At 56.1% G+C, this 19,257-nt stretch overlaps 8 protein-coding genes across 8 annotated transcripts; 4 read left to right on the top strand and 4 right to left on the bottom strand.

The window, feature by feature from the left end:
• Positions 1–208: 208 nt before the first annotated feature.
• Positions 209–2,069, top strand: PG998_013935 (Isocitrate lyase; the record flags this gene model as incomplete). The annotated part of the gene is given in 5 exon segments (XM_066880751.1): positions 209–382; positions 402–440; positions 497–652; positions 726–1,621; positions 1,712–2,069. The coding sequence occupies 5 exon segments, from the start codon at positions 209–211 to the stop codon at positions 2,067–2,069; spliced, it is 1,623 nt and encodes a 540-aa protein (XP_066724890.1).
• Positions 2,070–2,487: 418 nt separating this feature from the next.
• On the bottom strand, positions 2,488–4,497 carry PG998_013934 (uncharacterized protein; the record flags this gene model as incomplete). The annotated part of the gene is made up of 8 exons (XM_066880750.1): positions 2,488–2,854; positions 2,942–2,992; positions 3,055–3,115; positions 3,169–3,505; positions 3,570–3,699; positions 3,769–4,177; positions 4,253–4,400; positions 4,471–4,497. The coding sequence occupies 8 exons, from the start codon at positions 4,495–4,497 to the stop codon at positions 2,488–2,490; spliced, it is 1,530 nt and encodes a 509-aa protein (XP_066724889.1).
• Positions 4,498–7,179: 2,682 nt separating this feature from the next.
• PG998_013933 (vacuolar protein sorting protein 62) lies at positions 7,180–8,757 on the top strand (the record flags this gene model as incomplete). Its single annotated transcript, XM_066880749.1, has 1 exon — positions 7,180–8,757. One exon carries the CDS (start codon positions 7,180–7,182, stop codon positions 8,755–8,757), a length of 1,578 nt encoding a protein of 525 aa, XP_066724888.1.
• Positions 8,758–8,981: 224 nt separating this feature from the next.
• Positions 8,982–11,010, bottom strand: PG998_013932 (kinase-like protein; the record flags this gene model as incomplete). Its single annotated transcript, XM_066880748.1, has 3 exons — positions 8,982–9,990; positions 10,041–10,201; positions 10,267–11,010. 3 exons carry the CDS (start codon positions 11,008–11,010, stop codon positions 8,982–8,984), a joined length of 1,914 nt encoding a protein of 637 aa, XP_066724887.1.
• Positions 11,011–11,700: 690 nt separating this feature from the next.
• On the bottom strand, positions 11,701–12,193 carry PG998_013931 (uncharacterized protein; the record flags this gene model as incomplete). The annotated part of the gene is made up of 2 exons (XM_066880747.1): positions 11,701–11,982; positions 12,044–12,193. 2 exons carry the CDS (start codon positions 12,191–12,193, stop codon positions 11,701–11,703), a joined length of 432 nt encoding a protein of 143 aa, XP_066724886.1.
• A 2,221-nt stretch (positions 12,194–14,414) lies between these two features.
• Positions 14,415–15,174, top strand: PG998_013930 (mRNA stability protein; the record flags this gene model as incomplete). Its single annotated transcript, XM_066880746.1, has 2 exons — positions 14,415–14,450; positions 14,707–15,174. The coding sequence occupies 2 exons, from the start codon at positions 14,415–14,417 to the stop codon at positions 15,172–15,174; spliced, it is 504 nt and encodes a 167-aa protein (XP_066724885.1).
• A 1,014-nt stretch (positions 15,175–16,188) lies between these two features.
• On the bottom strand, positions 16,189–17,259 carry PG998_013929 (metal-dependent protein hydrolase; the record flags this gene model as incomplete). The annotated part of the gene is made up of 1 exon (XM_066880745.1): positions 16,189–17,259. The coding sequence occupies one exon, from the start codon at positions 17,257–17,259 to the stop codon at positions 16,189–16,191; it is 1,071 nt and encodes a 356-aa protein (XP_066724884.1).
• A 713-nt stretch (positions 17,260–17,972) lies between these two features.
• Positions 17,973–19,023, top strand: PG998_013928 (uncharacterized protein; the record flags this gene model as incomplete). The annotated part of the gene is made up of 3 exons (XM_066880744.1): positions 17,973–18,187; positions 18,245–18,376; positions 18,435–19,023. The coding sequence occupies 3 exons, from the start codon at positions 17,973–17,975 to the stop codon at positions 19,021–19,023; spliced, it is 936 nt and encodes a 311-aa protein (XP_066724883.1).
• Between the last annotated feature and the right edge of the window lie 234 nt (positions 19,024–19,257).

Below are 19,257 nucleotides of genomic sequence, written 5' to 3'. Positions count from 1 at the left end.
GCATGCGCCCTGCCGTGAGAGCGAGGGGAGTCATATAGATGCATACAATAACTGCCGTCTTTTCTTGCTCTGTCGGATAGACTTGTTCCCCTTTCTCTCTTCATCCTCCATCCATTCCCTAGCTTGACGTAGCCTGTACATCTATCCACTTCGAAGTACATACCGCTGGACCCTGCGTTGGATACTCGCAGACACACGCTTGCCCATCATGGCGTACAACAACATGATCAACAATGCCGTCGATCCCAACATCGAAGATGAGCTGTTCAGGAAGGAGGTCGAAGAGGCCCAGAAATGGTGGTCAGATTCGAGATGGAGGTACACCAAGAGACCGTTCACAGCCGAGCAAATCGTCTCGAAACGGGGGGCATTTGAAGGTCGAGTATCCCAGCAATTCCCAGTCTAAGAAGCTCTGGAAAATTCTCGAGGGCCGCTTCAAGGTGAGCACTGTTTTCCCCGACGATAGTACTCCCTCGTATACACTGACAGAACAAAGAACCGCGACGCCAGTTACACCTACGGGTGCTTAGAACCCACCATGGTCACGCAGATGGCAAAGTATCTGGACACCGTCTACGTCTCTGGCTGGCAATCCTCTTCGACCGCGTCTTCGTCCGACGAGCCCGGCCCAGACCTGGCTGATTACCCCTATGTAAGCTTCTTTAGGTCTGATGCGGGACTGTTGATGGGAACACACGAGAAGGCTGACATATCACCGCAAACAGACCACAGTACCGAACAAGGTGAAGCACCTGTTCATGGCCCAGATGTTCCACGACCGCAAACAGCGGAACGAGCGCGTCAGCACCCCCAAGTCTGCCCGCGCCAACCTGGCCAACATTGACTACCTGCGGCCCATCATCGCCGACGCCGACACGGGCCACGGCGGCCTGACGGCCGTCATGAAGCTGACAAAGCTGTTCATCGAGTCCGGGGCCGCGGGGATCCACATCGAGGACCAGGCCCCGGGTACCAAGAAGTGCGGACACATGGCCGGCAAGGTCCTGGTGCCCATCAGCGAGCACATCAACCGCCTGGTCGCCATCCGAGCCCAGGCCGACATCATGGGCACCGACCTGTTAGCCGTGGCCCGTACCGACGCCGAGGCCGCCACCCTCATCACCACCACCATTGACCCGCGCGACCACGCTTTCATCATGGGCGCCACCAACCCCAGCCTGCAGCCCCTCAACGATCTCATGGTGGCCGCGGAGCGCGCCGGCAAGAACGGGGACCAGCTCCAGACCATTGAGGACGCCTGGCTGCAGCAGGCCGGCCTGAAGCGCTTCGACGAGGCCGTCGTCGACGCCATTAACGCCGGGTCGTACGCCGACAAAAAGGGCCTCGTGGCCCGCTACATGGCCGAGTCCAAGGGCAAGAGCAACTCCGAGGCCCGCGCCGTCGCCCACGGCATCACGGGCGTCGACGTTTTCTTCGACTGGGACGCGCCCCGCACCCGCGAGGGCTACTACCGTCTCAAGGGCGGCTGCGATTGCGCCGTCAACCGGGCCATCGCCTACGCGCCCTACGCTGACGCCATCTGGATGGAGAGCAAGCTGCCCGACTTCAAGCAGGCCGAGGAGTTTGCGAAGGGCGTGCATGCCGTCTGGCCCGAGCAAAAGTGAGTCTCTCTTTGTATATATTTCCATAAACCCTCGTACATCTTTCATCTCCCCGATGCCATACAACTAACGCTTGACGCTACCATCAGACTGGCCTACAATCTCTCCCCCTCCTTCAACTGGAAGACGGCGATGCCGCGCGAAGAGCAAGAGACGTACATTCAGCGCCTCGCGACGCTGGGCTACTGCTGGCAGTTCATCACGCTGGCGGGCCTGCATACGACGGCGCTCATCAGCCACCAGTTCGCACAGGCCTACGCGGCCCAGGGTATGCGCGCCTACGGCGAGCGCGTCCAGGAGCCCGAGATGGAGGGTGGCGTCGACGTCGTCAAGCATCAGAAGTGGAGCGGCGCCAACTACTCGGACGAGCTGCTCAAAATGGTCACGGGCGGCATCTCGAGCACGAGCGCCATGGGCAAGGGCGTCACGGAGGATCAGTTCCATTAGAGCCCATCCAAATGGGGAAAGAGAGAGAATGATAGAAGACGAAGAATGAGACCTGGGTGTCACGGGTATCTGTTTAAATGTAAGCAGCATGCGTACTCAGCTTTGTAGCTAGCTGGAGGACCGTGGATAATGGTTTGTTTAAATGATGAACCTTTCGGATGGAATTCTATTACTTTCAGTATGTTGACGTGGGCTGGCTATATGTCCGAAGTGATTATCTGAAGTGATGAGTTCATCTGTTGTAGAGGTCAAGTTTGAGGCCTTTCATGAGTGTCGACGAAAACCAACATGTGCTACGTAGTATCAGTGACAAAGTCCAGCAAAATCTAGATGAATATACGACTATTGCCGGCACTTGCGTACGCGGCGTGTCTATTTGTATTTTATTGTCTCGAGTGGGCCTTTAATTATTCATCTGTTATTCGTGGTACTCCTCGTGAATGCCCTTCTCCCGGACCTCGGCGGCACGCCGTTCGAGATCCTGGCCGAGGTTGTCGCGGTATTTGCTTTTGTCGGCGCCGACGACGATCCAGGGCGCGTTGGTGAAGAGGTAGTTCATCTCCTCGAGAGGGATCTGCTTTGTCTCGGGCAGGACGAGCCAGAAGAAGACGGCGTTGGTGAAGTTGCAGACGGTGAAGACGATGAAGTAGCGCCAGCCGCCGATGTTCTGGATCGCAATGTCCGTCACCTGCCCGATCATGGTGTTGAAGGCGAACGAGACCATGGTCGCGATCGAGACGCCCTTGGAGCGAGTGTGCGTGTCGAAGATCTCGGCGGGGATGATCCTATTGGGAGGGAGGGGATGTTAGCTTATATCCTTCCAAAAGGGGGGGCGGGAAAGGACGCTGAGGAACTATGCACAATGCACTTACCAGCTGAGCGGCCCGCATGCATAAGAAAATGATATATTGTACAGCCAAGTCCTAAAAGTCAAGGTCAGCGGCGATTCTGGGGACGAATCCACGTGGAAATTTTGAGGGCTTACACAACGATGAAGCCCCAACCGGCGCTTCCATTGCCTCCTTCGGCATCTGGAGGGAACATGGCTTTTCATATGTTAGCGACAAGCCCCTTATCGGGTTTCAGTCCTGGTACCTACCAAGTAAAACGGTGGCTACCATAAACATGATACAGTTCACGAGGTTGCCCGTGATGAGCGTCCACCTTCGGCCAAACTTGTCGATCGTGAAGAGGCAGGACATCTGGGCAATCAGCGCCAGGATCGAGTTGATGGCCTGGTACTTGAGCGCATTCTCTTGCGAGATGCCAATCTGCTTGAAGATGTTGACGGAGAAGTACTGGATGGCAGAGACACCCGTCATCTGTACGGAGGCCTGCAAAGCGACGGCGAGGAAGAGGCGACGGAAGGCCGACTTGTTGGTGAAAAGCTCCATGTAGCTCTTGGCTTCGTGTTCGTGCTCAAAGTTGATAGTTTCCTTGTTGTCTCGGCGTCAGCCGCCGAGTTCCAAGTGGGTTGTTGGGTATACAAATGAGACTCACCTGGATCTGGGCATATTCGGCCTGCACCCACGGATCGTTGATATTTCCATTGGCATGGAGCCTGGCCAGGGTGTGTAGGCCCAACTCGGGCTGCTTGTGGTCGATGAGCCATCGCGGGGACTCGGGGAAACTGGGGAACTAGTTTAGCAAGGGCTTCCGTCTAATAAAGGGCCCATCCGAGCATAGGTTATCTTCTCACATGAATATAAGCGCAGCCAGGATGACAGCGGGTATAATCTGGACACCAAGCGGGATCCTCCATTGGCGCTCGTCGTGAAGGTTGACGTTCGTGCCCCAAGTCAGCCATGTGGCGACCAAGGCGCCGATACCTAACATGAACTGCTGCAGACCCGTCACGCGGCCTCGGATCGATGGATGGCAGATCTCTCCTTGGTAGACGGGGATGATCATGGTTAAGAAGCCGACACCGAGACCAGCCATGGCTCGCCCAGCATAGAGGAACTCGTAAGACTGGGCGCCCGTCTGGAGACCGCCACCTAGGATGAATATCATCGCGCCGATAAAGATGGTCCAACGTCGACCGAACCAGTCACCCGAGGGACCGGCAAAGAAGGCTCCGAAGAAAGCGCCGCCGGTGAAGAGAGACACTTGTACACCGTAGATATTAGCATGTTCTCCCCAGAATGGCCCAGAATACCTTGGTTCATTCCAAGGTTACGTACCGACAGCACCGTTCCTCACCGGGTCACCCTCCGGCACACCAGGCGAAAACCTGTCTTTGTATACCTGGCTCCCAATAACGCCAGCGATGACTCCGAGATCGTATCCATAGAGAATGGAGCCCACCGACGCGAATACGCCGACGAGGAACTGTCAACCACCACTGTTAGCACATACTGCTGTGGAGGGCAGCCTCAACATCGGTGAGCGGGTTCTTTACCTGATAGGTATGGGGTGAGAGAGGCATCTTGGTAGTCCTCACCTACAAACAGCAGGGAAAAGTTGGAGATGCTGAGGTAGAAGAATGCTCGGCAGAGCGAAAGTCACACCGACAGCGTCGCGTGGTGGCTATATAAGGCGACTCGCTGAAGCGGCACCGTGACGGCCGAAGCGGAAACTTCTCCATCGTCTCCCCATTCCCCGGGTAACGGACTGGGTGAACATGTGATGGATGCTGGAGTTATTAGGTCCCGCGGCCGGGGGATTTGTGGGAAATCGCATGGTCTGGGATGGTTACGGACCGGGGTGTGTACAGGCGCACCAATGCCGTACAGAGATATCGTCGGGCTTCAACGCCTGAATCTGGGTTTGGTCTGGGGAAATGGTATATTTGCGGGGAGACCCGGTCTCCGCCCCCAGTATTTACCCCAAGGTGACATGGCAGTTTTGGAGAAGAGGACAAGCTCCCTCGGCTTGAAAGTGAAAAGGGCGTTCGTCTTTCGATTCGTCTTCTGTATCCTGATGCACCACCGGGTGGCCATTGGACTGCTCGTTGCTTGTTCACGCCGCTTTCTCTTGCTCAACTCCCAACTCCCAGCCATGTGAACACTTCACCCGATTCTTTCTTACTCGCTCGTATGAGAAGATGTTGCTGAGACGACCAATTTCCCGCTGACCGGCCAAGCCTTCCTACTCAGGAAGCAATGGCCCGAATGCGCCGCACGAGACCAGCTGCTTGGTAAGTTACCCATGTTGCAACCGCAACTCTCAGAGGTTGGATTCTACCCGAGGATGGGGTATTGCTGCCACCTACTAATACAACAATTGGTCGCCCTCACTGTTTCATTATGCGGCGCAAAGACTAGCATGGGCCTTTCTCTTCAATGTGGACGCGTTGTCGGGGCTGGCCTCCCCCCGGTCTCGTTCGTGCAGATATATCCAACAACGAGCCCAGAGACATGAGAAGAAATCGACATCGACTCATAGCGACGTCATACTTCCTCCCAGTCGATGGGACTCCTCCACTACAAACCGCCACGGCCATCTGGCTTCTCCGAGTCCCTGGCCACGACTGTTGTCCCATACAATAGGACTGTTTGTGCATCATCGCTGCGAGCCGACGACGAATCGGTGCTGTTTTTGTGCAAATGTCAAGACATGTCGTTTCCAGGACATGGGCAGATACTACGTAGGCTAAGTAGGTATTGTAAGTATGAGATACGAAAGCACGTATGGGGGTTTTGCGTCATGTCTTGTTACCCCAACGTCCACTGGAATGAAACATGGAACATCTTCTCACTCTGGGACGATCGAGTATAGCGGTGTCCCAGTGCATGCATACCTATACTCGGGTGCTGCGTGCTGCGTGCTTCGTGCCTCAACAAAAAGTATCGAATGATACAAGAGCATGGAAAATGTAAGCACAAGGACACTGTCACCACCATCGACAGTTGGTCCGGTCATATCGGTAGAATCATGAGGGGGCACAGTCGCAATGTGGCATGACGGAGACGGACGTGTGGGCGGTCAAGCAGGCCTACGAAAACGTGCATTACATGCATCGCGAAACGCACCTGTGGGATATAACCTTCTTCGGCCCGTTCGATGTAAATGACACGAGCCCGCGCGACTCAGATGCATTTATATGGCTCATGCTATTCTCGGCAGCCAGAGTCAGAAGCATTAACCTGATGCTAAAGACAGCGATAGGTTTGTCTATTCTGGGAACGCGGTGGTGGCTCAGCGCAAATGGGGAAAATCCCATCCAACGGGTAAGCCACGTCCTACGGGAACCGGCATCCATGGTTGGACAGAGTTGGCAATAGTTGCCTGCCAAGCCACTCCTGCATGCGAGCTAGAACGTTGACACGCAGCAGCTGAGAGCTCGAGAGGGATGCACGATAGAGAGGTACTTGTCGAAACACGTCAAACCCCCGCCAACAAGCCCGACGGGATCGGGGCCGATGAAGTCACTGCTAAGCATGCAAGTCCCTGATCTCCCTGATCTTCACTGGCACCTGAGCCACTGTCTTGCTTACTCGATCCACCCGCCCTGCTGCCGGCTTCTGGCCGTCCTGGCCGGCGCCCCCAAGGCCAAAAGAACCCCCTAAAAGGCCCCCTAAAAAGATCCAAAAAGGGCCCAGAAAGCAGCCCAGAAGAACCGAACAAGCACCCCCACCAGTCGCAATCAGGTCCGCCGTAGAGCGCAGTCCAGTTGACAGTACTTACTCCGTACTCGATAAACCATCCCATCTTCCTCCCGCCTACCCTATATACAGCCTCAACATTGCCTTTCCTTCTTCGCTCCCGCCCCAAATCGCGGATCCGTATACTTCAATCTACCTTCCTGGCGCAACACCCAGCCACCTTGGCTCCTCGACGGAGTTTCTTTCCTTTATTGTTGCTACATCTCAGGGAGACAAATTACTGCCATTCACAACCAGTGTGTTCTCTTTGCTGCTTTTTGTCTACAGGTTGGAGGACCTCGCCAAGCCGTCTTTGCTTGGCTTGCTTTGTACGCCCTGGCCGTACCCAACCCGACCTATCTCTTGATCGCAACCAAGGAGTGCTTTGGAAGCTCGCTCTTTACGCTCGTTCGCTGGTTCGAATATACTGGCACCTGTCATTCCTACCGTTTATTCTTCGCAACCAACTCCCTAACGTCTGATGCGGCTTCTCCGAAGCTGCCGCTCAACACCCTGCCCCTCCGATGTTCACCATTCGGCGATTGGCGATCGCTTTCGTCGCATTCTCCGGCCTGATCGCCCTCGTCACATATCTGCCGCGTGCGCTCAATCCGGTTAAGCCGAGCGAAGAGCAGCGCGAACAGAATAAGTTATGGATCGACACTTCACCTTACTGGCTTGACCGGCAGGCCTGTCGCTGGCTGAGCGTATGCGGCGTGCTCCACATACGTTCGGATCCTGCGGCTTTGAGGAACACCGCCGATGACGACCCAGATCAGGGCGAACTCAGGAACATAGAACTACGGTCACTGAATGACTTCGATTACGATCCGAAACTCCAAGATACCTTTTCCACCAAATCCCCACCCGTCGGGTCGAAGAGCAATCTAAAAGAGATACCCGACTATGTGCTTAAGTTTGCGCCGCTGGTACATTTGTACTCTGGCGAGAACTTCTGGCCCTCCGATATCGCCGAGCACGTCAAGCACATGTCCCCGTATGTGAACGATACGCACGCCAACATGTCCCGCACAGTTACCTTGAATTCCATGCATGGCCTGGATGCGGAACCAGGCTTCGTGTATCTGAAGAGCAACGATGACGTAGAGACACGGCCAGAATGGCTGCATAGCCACTCAAACATACCTGCGCCTTTCCCAGAGGATGGCGGCGACGACGAGGATGGCATAATGCCTGCGCCAGACCACGAAGAGGGCAGAACAGGACCAGGCGAGAGCACCACTTGGTACGAAGTTGATCGCAAACATCCCCTTCGCAGGATATCTGATCCTCGCAAGCGCCAAGGCCTATTTGGGCAACGTGGGCGGGGTGCTCCTCGTTGGTCACGCAGGGATGCTAGCTCGATCCCCTCTACGCCCCAGTACAAACCAGATGAGTCTGGCCACTCCAAGGCTCCTGCCACACTGGTCCTGGTGGACAAAGGTTCAGGCATAGTTGACGCGTTCTGGTTCTTTTTCTATGCCTACAATCTGGGGCAAACTGTGATGGGCATGCGCTTTGGGAACCATGTAGGAGACTGGGAGCACTGCATGATACGCTTCGAACATGGCATGCCGCGGGGTGTGTTCTTCAGCGAGCACGAAGGTGGGCAGGCATACGCTTGGCACGCAGTAGAAAAGCGACAAAACGCAACCTCGCAAGTGCAGCGGCCCGTCATCTACAGCGCTGTTGGCAGCCACGCCATGTACGCCGCGCCTGGTGATCACCCCTATGTGTTGCCGTTCAACCTGCTCAAAGACCAGACGGACCGTGGACCGCTGTGGGATCCGGCACGAAATATCAGATCTTACTGGTACGATTATACGAAAGAAGGAGAAGAAGACGATACCCAGGGCCTCGAGCCCACCAAAGAGAACCCCGACGAGCCGACGAACTGGTTTCATTACGGGGGGCCTTGGGGAGACAAATTATATGGACTAGATGATACCCGGCAATACCGTTTATTCGGCCAATACCATTATGTAACGGGCCCGACAGGCCCTAAGCACAAGAATCTGGGGCGCGAGAAGATGTGCATCTTGTGGAGGTGCAAGATTATACACAGTCTCTCCGAGGGGAAGAAGGGCAGTTGGCATTCCTGAGGAACTTGCATCGGCTGGCGTTTTGAAGGAAGTTTAGAAATTATAGATAGGAAATACCACAAGCTTGATTCGGTGGTTTAGAGTGATGTCACAGGGCTTTTGTCATGATATGCCGTTCTTCCATATTCTATAACCATAACCCGCCTGCCTGCCTGATGACCTTGCTCTGAACACTGTTGAATCCTTTACATAACATGACTCGCAGTCTCAAGCCGCATTGATGTCTATACACTCGGAATAACAAGTAAGCCCTCAAACCTTTTCTTGCCTTCTCCAACCCCTGATCCGATCTGGCGGCTTGAACCATGGGCCGATGTAGTTTCATAAATGCCCTCGTAAAAAACGGAGTGTGGCGAGACGCTACGGGTTTGGAACCACGGGATCGGCACTGCCGCTGTTATGTTGTCGCTGCCGCAGCCGCCGTGGGTGGCACACCAGAATTGGCGGATGGCGACGATGTTGGAAAAGTGGGATGCTGGGTGGGCGTGGGCGCTGCTAGATGGCAGCGGCGGCGGCGGTGGTGCCGGCATTGTTATCGGTAGAAGTATGGGCAGCATAACGATGGCAATGGCGCCGAGGAGAATGAGGTAGACCATCAGGTGGATGCAGTAGTCGAGGGCTTGTTGTCCGGCGGACAGATGATGGTGATTATGGACGGCTGCGTTGCTCTCAGGGGCTGAAACTGGGGTTTCCTTAGAAGGGTCGTTGGGTTTGGGGTTGCTTTTACCGTGAGAAGCAGAAGATTCTCCCTTCGCTCCTTTAGGCGGGGATGCGTTGTTGGACGACGGGGAGTTGGGGACGGTACCGCCTTTCTTTCCTTTCTCCGCGACCGTCTTGAACCACTCATGCTGCATCACTTCGTCTATGCTGATGCGCTCGCCTGGGTCATACCGGAGCACTTTCCCGAACAGGTCGGCAAGCTGGTATACTTCCTCCTCCGGCACCCTCCACGGCACGAAGGTCGGTGACGGGACGTAGTCGACGTCTCGCTGGTATTGCATGTGCCCGCGGTCGACCCCGATGAGTGTTTGAAGATAGTCGGCGTACCCGGCCAGCCTTATCATGGACTGCCTGCGCTCCTCCAGCTCCGCCGCGGTCTCGGATACGGGCTGGAGAACATCCCCGTCGTTGCTGTCATCGTCGAGGTTGGCATCAATTACTCCCTCGTTCGCCAAATCTCGCTTCCATTCCCTGCGGTACGAGGGGGCAGGGGCCCCAGGAGAGTCTCGAGGTCTAGCACGTAAGCGGCCCGCGTTGAGTCGTCCCAGAACTCGCCCCGGCACCTGATCTCCTGGATCATGGCGATAAAAGACCACACGTCGCTGCCCTCACCCGTGTTGCCCGTGCTGAAAAACGCCTCGGGCGCCGCCCACTGCGCGGGAATGCCGACGAACCCTGGGGGGTCCCCGGTACGGTAGGAGATGCCGAAGTCGATGGTGGCGGTCTGGGTCTTGGGGCCCAAGATGCCGAGGTCGCTCGCCTCGACGAGATAGGGGGTGCGCGGCACACCTCGTCGGGCGCCGGGTTGAGGTCGGTTCCGTCGGCCAGTTTCACCTGCTCGGTCCGCGGCGCCTCCAGGAGGGTCATCATCTCCTTCCTGCTGAGCTTCTCGACGTCGTTGACGTGGAGCAGGATGTTGTCGGTCCGGAAGTCGCCGTGGCAGATGCCGTGGCGGTGGAGGAACTGCAGCGACCTTCCCGCCTGCGCGAGGATGTCCTTGATGGTCTCGCTGCTGGCCTCGAGCTGGGACCGGAGGTTAGGACCCATGACGGGGAACACCAGACACAGATGCCGCCCGTTGGGGCCTTCGATCCAGAAGTGCCGCGACGGCAGCATGATGCCCGCCGTCTCCCACTGCGCCCGCGTGACGCCCTGGTCCTGCAGCTCCCGGATGGTCTTTAGTTCGGGGTTGTCCTCGTTCGACTCGCTGGCCGCGATAACCTTCACTGCTTTCCAGTTCGTGTTGCCTTCGTAGGCGTACCCTTCCTCGCAAAGCCATACTGTCCCGAAGCCACCGTTTCCCAGCTTGGCCACCACCTCAAAATCGCTGTGAAGGCGGTCCCCTAGCTTCACCGGGTGGAATCCGCCATCCCTGTACGACTCAATGTCTTCAGCCTTGATTGATTCGATCTGCTTGTACATATACTTCCAGTCATGCCATTTCTCCTTCTTCTGCTCGCCGTCAGGGTTCGTCACAAGGGGGCTGGAGAGCTGGGTCCCGGTCGACGTCGTAACCTTCGCCGGATCGTCCATTATTCGTCAGTTTTCTCTCTTGTCCTGTAAGCGACACTTCTTGTGTACTGTTCCTATGCAATGGCATTTACAGACCAGGGTACCTCATGCTCTGTCACATTCTATCAAGTAATGTATTCATGTCCTCATGAAAGCCTTTTCATGCACAGCTCTCACCAAAAGACGCTTCAAAGAGTCTGTTTTCATGTTGGCTTCCCATTGACAACCTTGTTTGGGCACAAAGGCAAGCTTAACGACTCACTAAGAACACGGTCGAGTCAACCCTCTTTGTTTGTACTCGACTGTACAACATGACGCTGACAGGGCGATGCTATACACGCTGCAGAGTATCAGTGCGCTCCCGACCACCAGGGCCAACCTGCATAACACGGTCCCACGTAATGGAAATAACCGTGAAAGCTGTGGGAATAGAAGATCAAAAAGACAAGGTCACCTCTAGATGAGGCAAAAGTGATTATCGTGGAGAGGCTGGGAATCGAACCCAGAACCTTTTCCATGCTAAGGAAACGTCATACCACTAGACCACATCCCCCGACTATCGTTGATTTGATGGTGAAAGCAGCGACTATCAGATACCAGATAGTGTGAAGGGTCGGGTCATCAGCCAGCTCTAGCTCTGTCTTACTGATGATGGCACTTCGGTCGGCCACGAACCACACCTAAGCTGGAAAGTAGACAGAAACCACAGCCTCATTTACCCCCGCCAGCTACGTCACCGCCCCATCCCGTGAGATTCACCACCTCTGGCGCGCGGCCGCTCCGCACGATGCCCCAAACCACGTCCTCGTTGCCATCGTTCACCTCCTGATGCTCGGCCCACGCCGGGATCAGGCAGAAGTCGCCCGGTTTCAGATCGACGCGCTTGTTGCCACCCTCGCTGACGACAGTGCCGTGGCCCGAGAGCGCGAGGACAATCGTGTCTTGGGCGCCGTGGTGATGCACGGCGGACGACGAGTGGGGTTTGGCTATCATCTGTGCGGAGGGACCATGAGCCGGTCGATCATTAGGGGCAGAATTGCCGACAGAAACTTACACGGGAAGCGCAAATTCCGTCACAAAGATCGGTTATGGCATTCTGGCGAAGCATGCCGTCCGTCTGGCCACCCGAAGTCTGGAGGTCGGCGGCCCGGGCCAGATGGACGGGCTGCGTCGGCTGCGGCTGCGGCTGCGATTGCGGGGACATGGCGACCAGTTTTGCGACCTTGAGGGGAGTCGACTCGATGCAGCAGTAGATGCGGTGATGCCGTTGGACTGCGATTGGTAGCTAACCTTCCACAGGGTGTGAGAGGCAGCAGTCGGACTTTCACAGTTGTCGACGTAATGAACACGCACGTACTAATACATAGCCGGAAGCCGGGTGGCTCGCCTGTCTCTCCTTCTATCCAAGCGGATGAGTTGCCGCCGGATTCTACTGTATGCGGAGAGGACCGACTCCGCCCTACGACTTTTAAGATACTGCACTTGCCATGAGGGGTGCTGCCAGTTTGCTTTTTTTTCCACTCAGCCTCCGGGGCATTATGACAGGCTGGGAATAGTGAAAGATAGCCACCAATGTACAACAGTACCAAATTGGCTTCGTGGTAAGTACAGAGCTGATGCGTCGGCCGGATGCATGCCTCTGGCGCCGCATCTCGAGCTACAACGGGGTCGCATGATCGAGGTGTGTCGACCAAGCAGTTCAGCCATTAGAAGCCGTCGGGGGGACTAGCTAGCTGCATCTGCCGTGCAGGCCTCCTTGCATGGCTAGCATCGCATAGTCAGACGATATCGTACTGGCAGCAGAGTGGCACACCTACTCCTACTGGCATGTAGGCATGTAGACATGATATTACGTTTCTGACGGGAGAGAAAGTGAAAGCAGTAGGTTGGTAGCCAGGACTTGCAGTCCGAGGGATTGCTGCGAACGGAAATGTCGAGCCGACCCCCTATACGCACCGAGTGCGTCCATCTAGCGAACTCTATTTCATGGCCCACAGTTGCCATGCTCTCGATCTACTTTGTATCAATCCAAAGGTAAGTCGGTAGTGGCCGGTCGCAAGTCTTTGGAGTCTCACCCGCCAGGTGCAGGGGGCTAGGGGGTCGGGGGGCCGGCAGTGGAAAAGCCTCCCCAGACAAAGGAGTATGCCGCCGACGATCTAGACTCGGGTGGCGCCAAGACATTGGTGGAATGTGAGAAGAGGTAAGGTTCGCAGGGACATAAGTTGAGTGGTATTGCGTAGCCTTACGTCACAATCCTTGTCGACGTGCTGAGTGCGAGCTTTTGGGGTCAATTGCCTTTGGGGATGGGGATTTGGAGAGAGGGAGGGAGAGGGAGAGGGAGAGAGAGGAGAGGAGAGGGAGGAAGAGAGAGAAGAAGCCCATGCATCCGTTCGCCGGTCTTGTGAGGCATCAGGAGAAGCTAGGATCGACAGGGTCGGCCAGTAGCTTGCTGCTTTGCTGCTTGATGCATTTCTTCCCCAGGCCAGTTGCCATTCGGATCGCAATAGCTCTGGTGATCTTCCCCTAGTGATCGACTTGGAGGAGTCGGCTAGTCCGCTATGTAGCTATCGAGATCCTCAATGCCATCAACAGCGAATATATATGATATGTTATACCGTGATCAAGCATGCCGCGTGGACGATGTTCTCCACCAGATGCATGAACGACAGACAACGCTTAGTTCTTCAGCTCTGCTGCTTGGCATGGCAAAGGATGCCAGATTGGCTCGATGGGCTCCCAGCAAGCCAGTTGAACCCTGGAAGTTTCCAGCCAGTGCTATACTGATGTAGCTAGGCACTAGGTTAGGTAAATAAGATTCACCGCAGAAGCCACCTTCTGTTCGAGAGAGATACAAACGGGATATACTGCCCAGACTGCCCATAAACAAAGAAGGGACAAGACCGGCAGCTTAGCCTACTGTAGGCTCCAAACCCGCCCTTGATTGGACTTCCAAGACCCCCTTCCAAACCCACGGGCAATCCACCATCACCTCCCACCCTATACCTTGACTGACTGACTGACTGACCACTGCGACATTCCACCCATCCATCCATCCACCCATCCATCCATCAATTGACAAGCCAGCCCAAGTCGATCGGTCAGGCCTGCGCAACGCAACGCAACGCATTACGCTAGGCTGTCCCGAGTCCCGTAGCTGTGTGTGTGTCCCCTAGATTATTATTTCATCCCCCGCTTCCACTCGACTCCAACCCCCCCTCGGAGCCCAGGAACTTCAAACAACGAACCCAACCCTGCGAAACCCAGCCAAAGCCCATTCTACCGCCAGTAAACTTGTTACCAAACTGGGCACCAGCAACGACACCAAATAATTATTTCCGCCTTCCCACACCCACAAACACACAAACACACACCTGCACACAACATTCCTTTCTCGCTTACAGCCAATTCGACCCTGAACCGGCAAGATGAATCCTCACCAGAAGAACAAGATTGACGTCAAGGTGAGCTCTCCCAATTCCTCGTTTTGCCTGTTGCATGCTATCAGCCCACCCCACCTCATCCGCCCGCTACCCATCTTCCAACCTGCGCCCAACGCCCAGCGGCATGGCACAGCAGCACAAAGAAGTTTGAGGAGCCGGGGAACCAAGTCTACGTGATGTACTGCTGCACAATGGCTACCTTTTCCCGGAACCCCATCTCTTGTTTGCCCCCATTCGAGAGACCTGTTAGCTAACCGTCCTACTAAACGTGCCACAGTCGCTCTCGCCTGACGAGCAGCGCCTCTTCCGCCTCTACGGCAAGCTGCCCTCTAAGTCAGACCACTTCGCCAAGCACCTCAAGGACCGCAAGTACTTCGACTCGGGCGACTATGCCATGTCCAAGGCCGGCAAGGGCGACAGCGTCGACACGGGCTCCGTGGGCACCCAGCACCCGGCCCCCGAGAACATCCCCCACCTCAACTCTCCCAACGGCACCAATGCCCACGGTGCCCAGCACCACGGCAGCTTCTCGGGCACCTCGCCCGGCGGCGTGGGAGGTGGCCCACTGGCGGGCCACCCGGGCAACAGCTCCTCCCCCATCAAGGAGAGCAGCTTCCTCAACTGCGAGACCAGCGCCGACGACACTGAGGAAAAGGGGAACGCCGCCGCCGCCGCGACAACAGAGGCAGCTCCTGCTACTACTACTACGGAAACTGAGGCCCAGGCTATCCCGATCCGGAGATAGATGGGACCCAAACAGGCTTTCTTTTGGGTAGCCCTTCTCAGCTAAATGAAGAGAAGTCGGCCAAAGACAAAAAAGACCAAAGGGCCGAGAAATGACGGTGCCGTTCCCAAAAGCTTTGGACTCCCACGCGCGGCGTTGGAAGACAGGCACAGGCACACTCTAGATCTCGGCAAATCTGAAACAATAGCGCTCAAAAGTCGGTGTACTTTCGAGAGAAGGAGATTGGGCGGTCTACGCCAGATTTTGGGAAAGGTCTATCTATCCCATGGGAGATATATTTCTATATCCCGCCCAAACATGGCCCCGGGGCCACAAACGCTCGCTTCTGGAGTTAAGTCGCTATTCTATCGGCATAGTGTATCAAGACCTCCAACATGGGAATTTTTATATCTCCCAGAGGGGGGTCACAGAAGATCTGCAGCACAGGGATTTTGGTGACGATGGTGAGGAGGAGAAGGGTTCTTGTGGTTCTGTTTTCACAAAGGCTACGAGGGGAAACAAGTTTCATGGCGTTTTGGGGGGTCGATGTTTATTTTGTTTCCTTGCTCTGATGATATCAAGGCACGAGAATCACGTGGTACTCTACGAACCCGATTTTGTTATTCCGTCATTGCCACTGTTGCCCGCCGCTGACCTTGCGCGCGGTCGCCATCCTCTGTTTTGACATATCCGTCGCGCAGCAGCCTGCCAGCCATCGAGAGTTATCACTTGCATTCGTCGTACATGTTACTAGTGGTGCAGATGCTACGGATAAACCACAAGATATGCAGTCATGCTGTTTCACGTCTTGCACCATCATGAATATGCAATCGCCATCAAGACGACGAATTAGTCGATCATGGGGAAGATGGCGTGAAGCTTATCAACAGCTACCGTCGCCTCTATTCGTATCTTTTTTTTGTCTATGCCGTGACTCATAACTAACGTGCAACGACCCTTTTCTTTTGTTCATAAGAGCCATATCCTGAAGTCTTCCACCCATAACTAGGCGAAGGCGTTTCCTGATGTCCAGCATCACAAAGTCAGGGCCTTGATAGCCATTTCCTTGGCGCCGTCAAAGGTCTTGTGTCCTCCGATGAAGCCAGCTGCATGAACAAAGACTCCGCCGGGAATGCTTGTGATAGCGTCCAGAGCCTCGTCTCTGGCACCCCTCCAGGGCTCGGGCAGAGGCTTTCTGCTCTGGAACGAGTCCTTGGTCTCAGGCACGCACTGTATCCTCCACTTGGCGTCGGGCACCGGCTTCTCGGCATACAGGACGTACATCACCTTCTTGTCGACGTTGCCTTCGGCGTCCTCGAGGGTGTAGAGGTGGTCCTTCCACGGCACGCTTTGGCCCTCGAGTACCATGACGCGGCCCGAGGGGTCGTACTCGAGGCGCTTGTCGTAGGCGGCGCGGACGATCTCGCGGGCGGGCAGCCAGGCCTTGGCGTAGAACTCGAGGTCGCGGGAGAACTCGGTGCCGATGCGCTCGCTGGCCTCGACGAAGCGGGCGTCCTCGGCGGCCTGGGCCTCGGCGGGGTCCGACGGGGTCGGGTCGTTCCAGTTGGGGTTCAGGCGGCCGACCATGGCGCCGAGGGTGAAGCCGCCCGAGGAGAAGCGCTTCTCGAGCCCCGCGGCGGCGATGGCGGCGGGGTCGTAGGACGAGATGCCGTTGTCGTGGGCGTCAAGGGCCTCGATGAAGGACTCGTACAGCTTGTTCCACAGCAGACCGACCTCCTCGCTGTCCTCGGCGTGCTTGTTCTGCAGCTGCTGGGCGACCAGGGCGCGGCCGAAGTGCAGGTACACCAAGCCGGCGCTGCTCAGCTTGGTCGGGCGGCCGGGGAAGGTGGTGGCAAAGGTGCGCTGGTGGTGGTCGTAGCGGTTCTTGGCGGCGTCGTACTCGCCGCCGACATCGACGACGGTGTGACACGTCTCCAGCAGGGCCGGGTCGCGGGTGCGCACCAGGCCGGCGTCGCGGTAGGCGGGCAGCTGGCGCAGCATGTAGACGGCCAGGGCCTCGTCGGCGTGGAAGTGGCCATTGTGGGTGCCGATCTTCAGGCCCGACGAGCCTTCGGTCTTGAGACGCTTGGATGCTGATTCGGCCATTTTGAGGGCGCTGCGGAGCATGCGATTTCGAACGTGGCGGTAGTGGTGCTGGCGACTGTCTCGATCTCTGTCTCTGTTGGGATGGGGACGGAAATGGAGGTGGTAGTTGGCAGAAGGTGGGATGGCCGGATCGACCAGTAGGTACTATAGCCAGTAGCTGTGGATGGTGGGGTTGATGGGATTTCAGGGTACTTGCACTTTGGTATCGTGTCCTGCTTGGGGGCTTTTAGCGTCGGCGTCGGCGTCGGCAGAACATGGCGCCCTCGAAATGGAACGCGACACACGCTCCCCAGAAATTGGGAGAGCAGCTACCGGCATGGCGCATTTAGCAATGGAACATTGAAATGATGGACTCATTCTCGTTCAATGTTGGGGCTGCATCCGGGACCGAACGTCTGATTTGGAAGCCTGATCATTGATACTTCTCTTCTTCTCCTCTGCATCAGCTACTTGCAGTGCCAACACAAAAGTCCTCTTTCCCTTTTACTCCGTTTTATGTATTGATTGTCACGATTTCCACCCTCAACCCATCCATTAGTAGTAGCACCCAAGCCTTGCTTACTTCTGTCGCGCTCAAAAGAAGCGCAGTGCACAATCCTGACACCAACCCAACACCAACGTACCGTACCGTTCATCGATTTCGTCTCGCGGCCACTTCTACCTCCCTGCACCATAACAAACACCACGTAATTCACGTCACGTCGCCCTTCGGCATGGATGACACCAGCATCAAAGCCGAGCCTGGCTTTCGGGATCGCAGCCTCGATGACGAGGATAAAGGCGACGCGAAACCATCCTACAAGTCGTGGAAGAAGAAGTACAGAAAGATGCGCCTGCAGTTCGACAACCGCATGCAGCAGAGCGAGGATCTGCATCAATTGGAGCAGAAGGCCCTTCAAACTGCCAAGCGCCTGGCCATCGAAAACGAGTGAGCATCGCCATCGCCGTCGTCACTCTGAATATGTTACTGACCGGGCCCCTGCAGCCGCTTGATGGACATGCTGATCAGCATCAACGACTCGCCCCAAATCCCCCCGGAGCGTCGCATAGACTTGAATGTGGAAGACGAGGACGACGAGACCGAAGACGAGGAGGCCGCAGCCCAGAAGCCTGCCAAGTCCCTGAGGCGATTGATTGAAGAGGTGCCGCACAATTCCTTCGCTGACACCGTAGAGCACTTCCCCCGAGGTCTTGGAAGAGATTGCGCCCAAAGACCCCGAACTCTACCCGACGTCTTTCCTCAAAGCCGAGGATGTCGACAACTACGTTGCCGAACTCGATGCACGCCTGGGCCTCAAGGCCAAGCCCACGGTACCCCCTGCTGCTTCTAGCATTCCCAGTCACAGCGGAGCAGCTGCCAACTTCGCGCTGCGCAATCCCACCAGTGTCTACAACTGGCTCAGACGGCATGCACCCAAAACATTCCTGCAAGACCTGGAGAAGGAAAAGGACAAGGAGAAGCTCAAGGAGAAGGACCACGACCATGGCGACAAGGCGGACGGCGGCAGCAAGCGTAAGAGCATCGCCAAGAGCGGCGGCAAGCGCCAATCTATTGCCAGTCGTAAGGATGCTGCGGAGAGCATGGACTGGGAAGAGGAGGCTGGCTATGATGCTTCGGCCATGGGCAGTGCGAGAGGCAAGCGGAAGAGAAATGACGAGGACCCAGGCTACCGCCCAAAGGGAGGCGCAAGTCGGCCCACCAAGAAGCGCAAGAGCAGAGATCTGGGGTCGAGCACGCCCAGGGCTCGCAAGTCGATCCCATAGTTTGCACAGGCAACGGATTGGTCGTTACTGGTCTTTGCAACTCAACGCGTACGATACGAAACTGCACTTGACGGCGCTTCGGTAGGTAAACCGGATGTACTACTAGAACTCATGGCACACGGGGTGCGGAATGGGGTCGGATGAATTTGATAGGGAGATGTTGTAATATAGGAAAGTACCTGGCTTTTCCAGCGGCCCACGACTCCCGGGCAGGATTCCCTAAATTGAAGACAA

This window comes from Apiospora kogelbergensis (genome assembly GCF_038363985.1).
Source record: "Apiospora kogelbergensis strain CBS 113332 chromosome Unknown utg000009l_segment0_segment0, whole genome shotgun sequence".
In the NCBI taxonomy this organism is placed as follows: Eukaryota; Fungi; Ascomycota; class Sordariomycetes; order Amphisphaeriales; family Apiosporaceae; genus Apiospora; species Apiospora kogelbergensis.
Note: the sequence above shows the minus strand (reverse complement) of the source record. Positions and strands in the feature narration are given on the sequence as shown.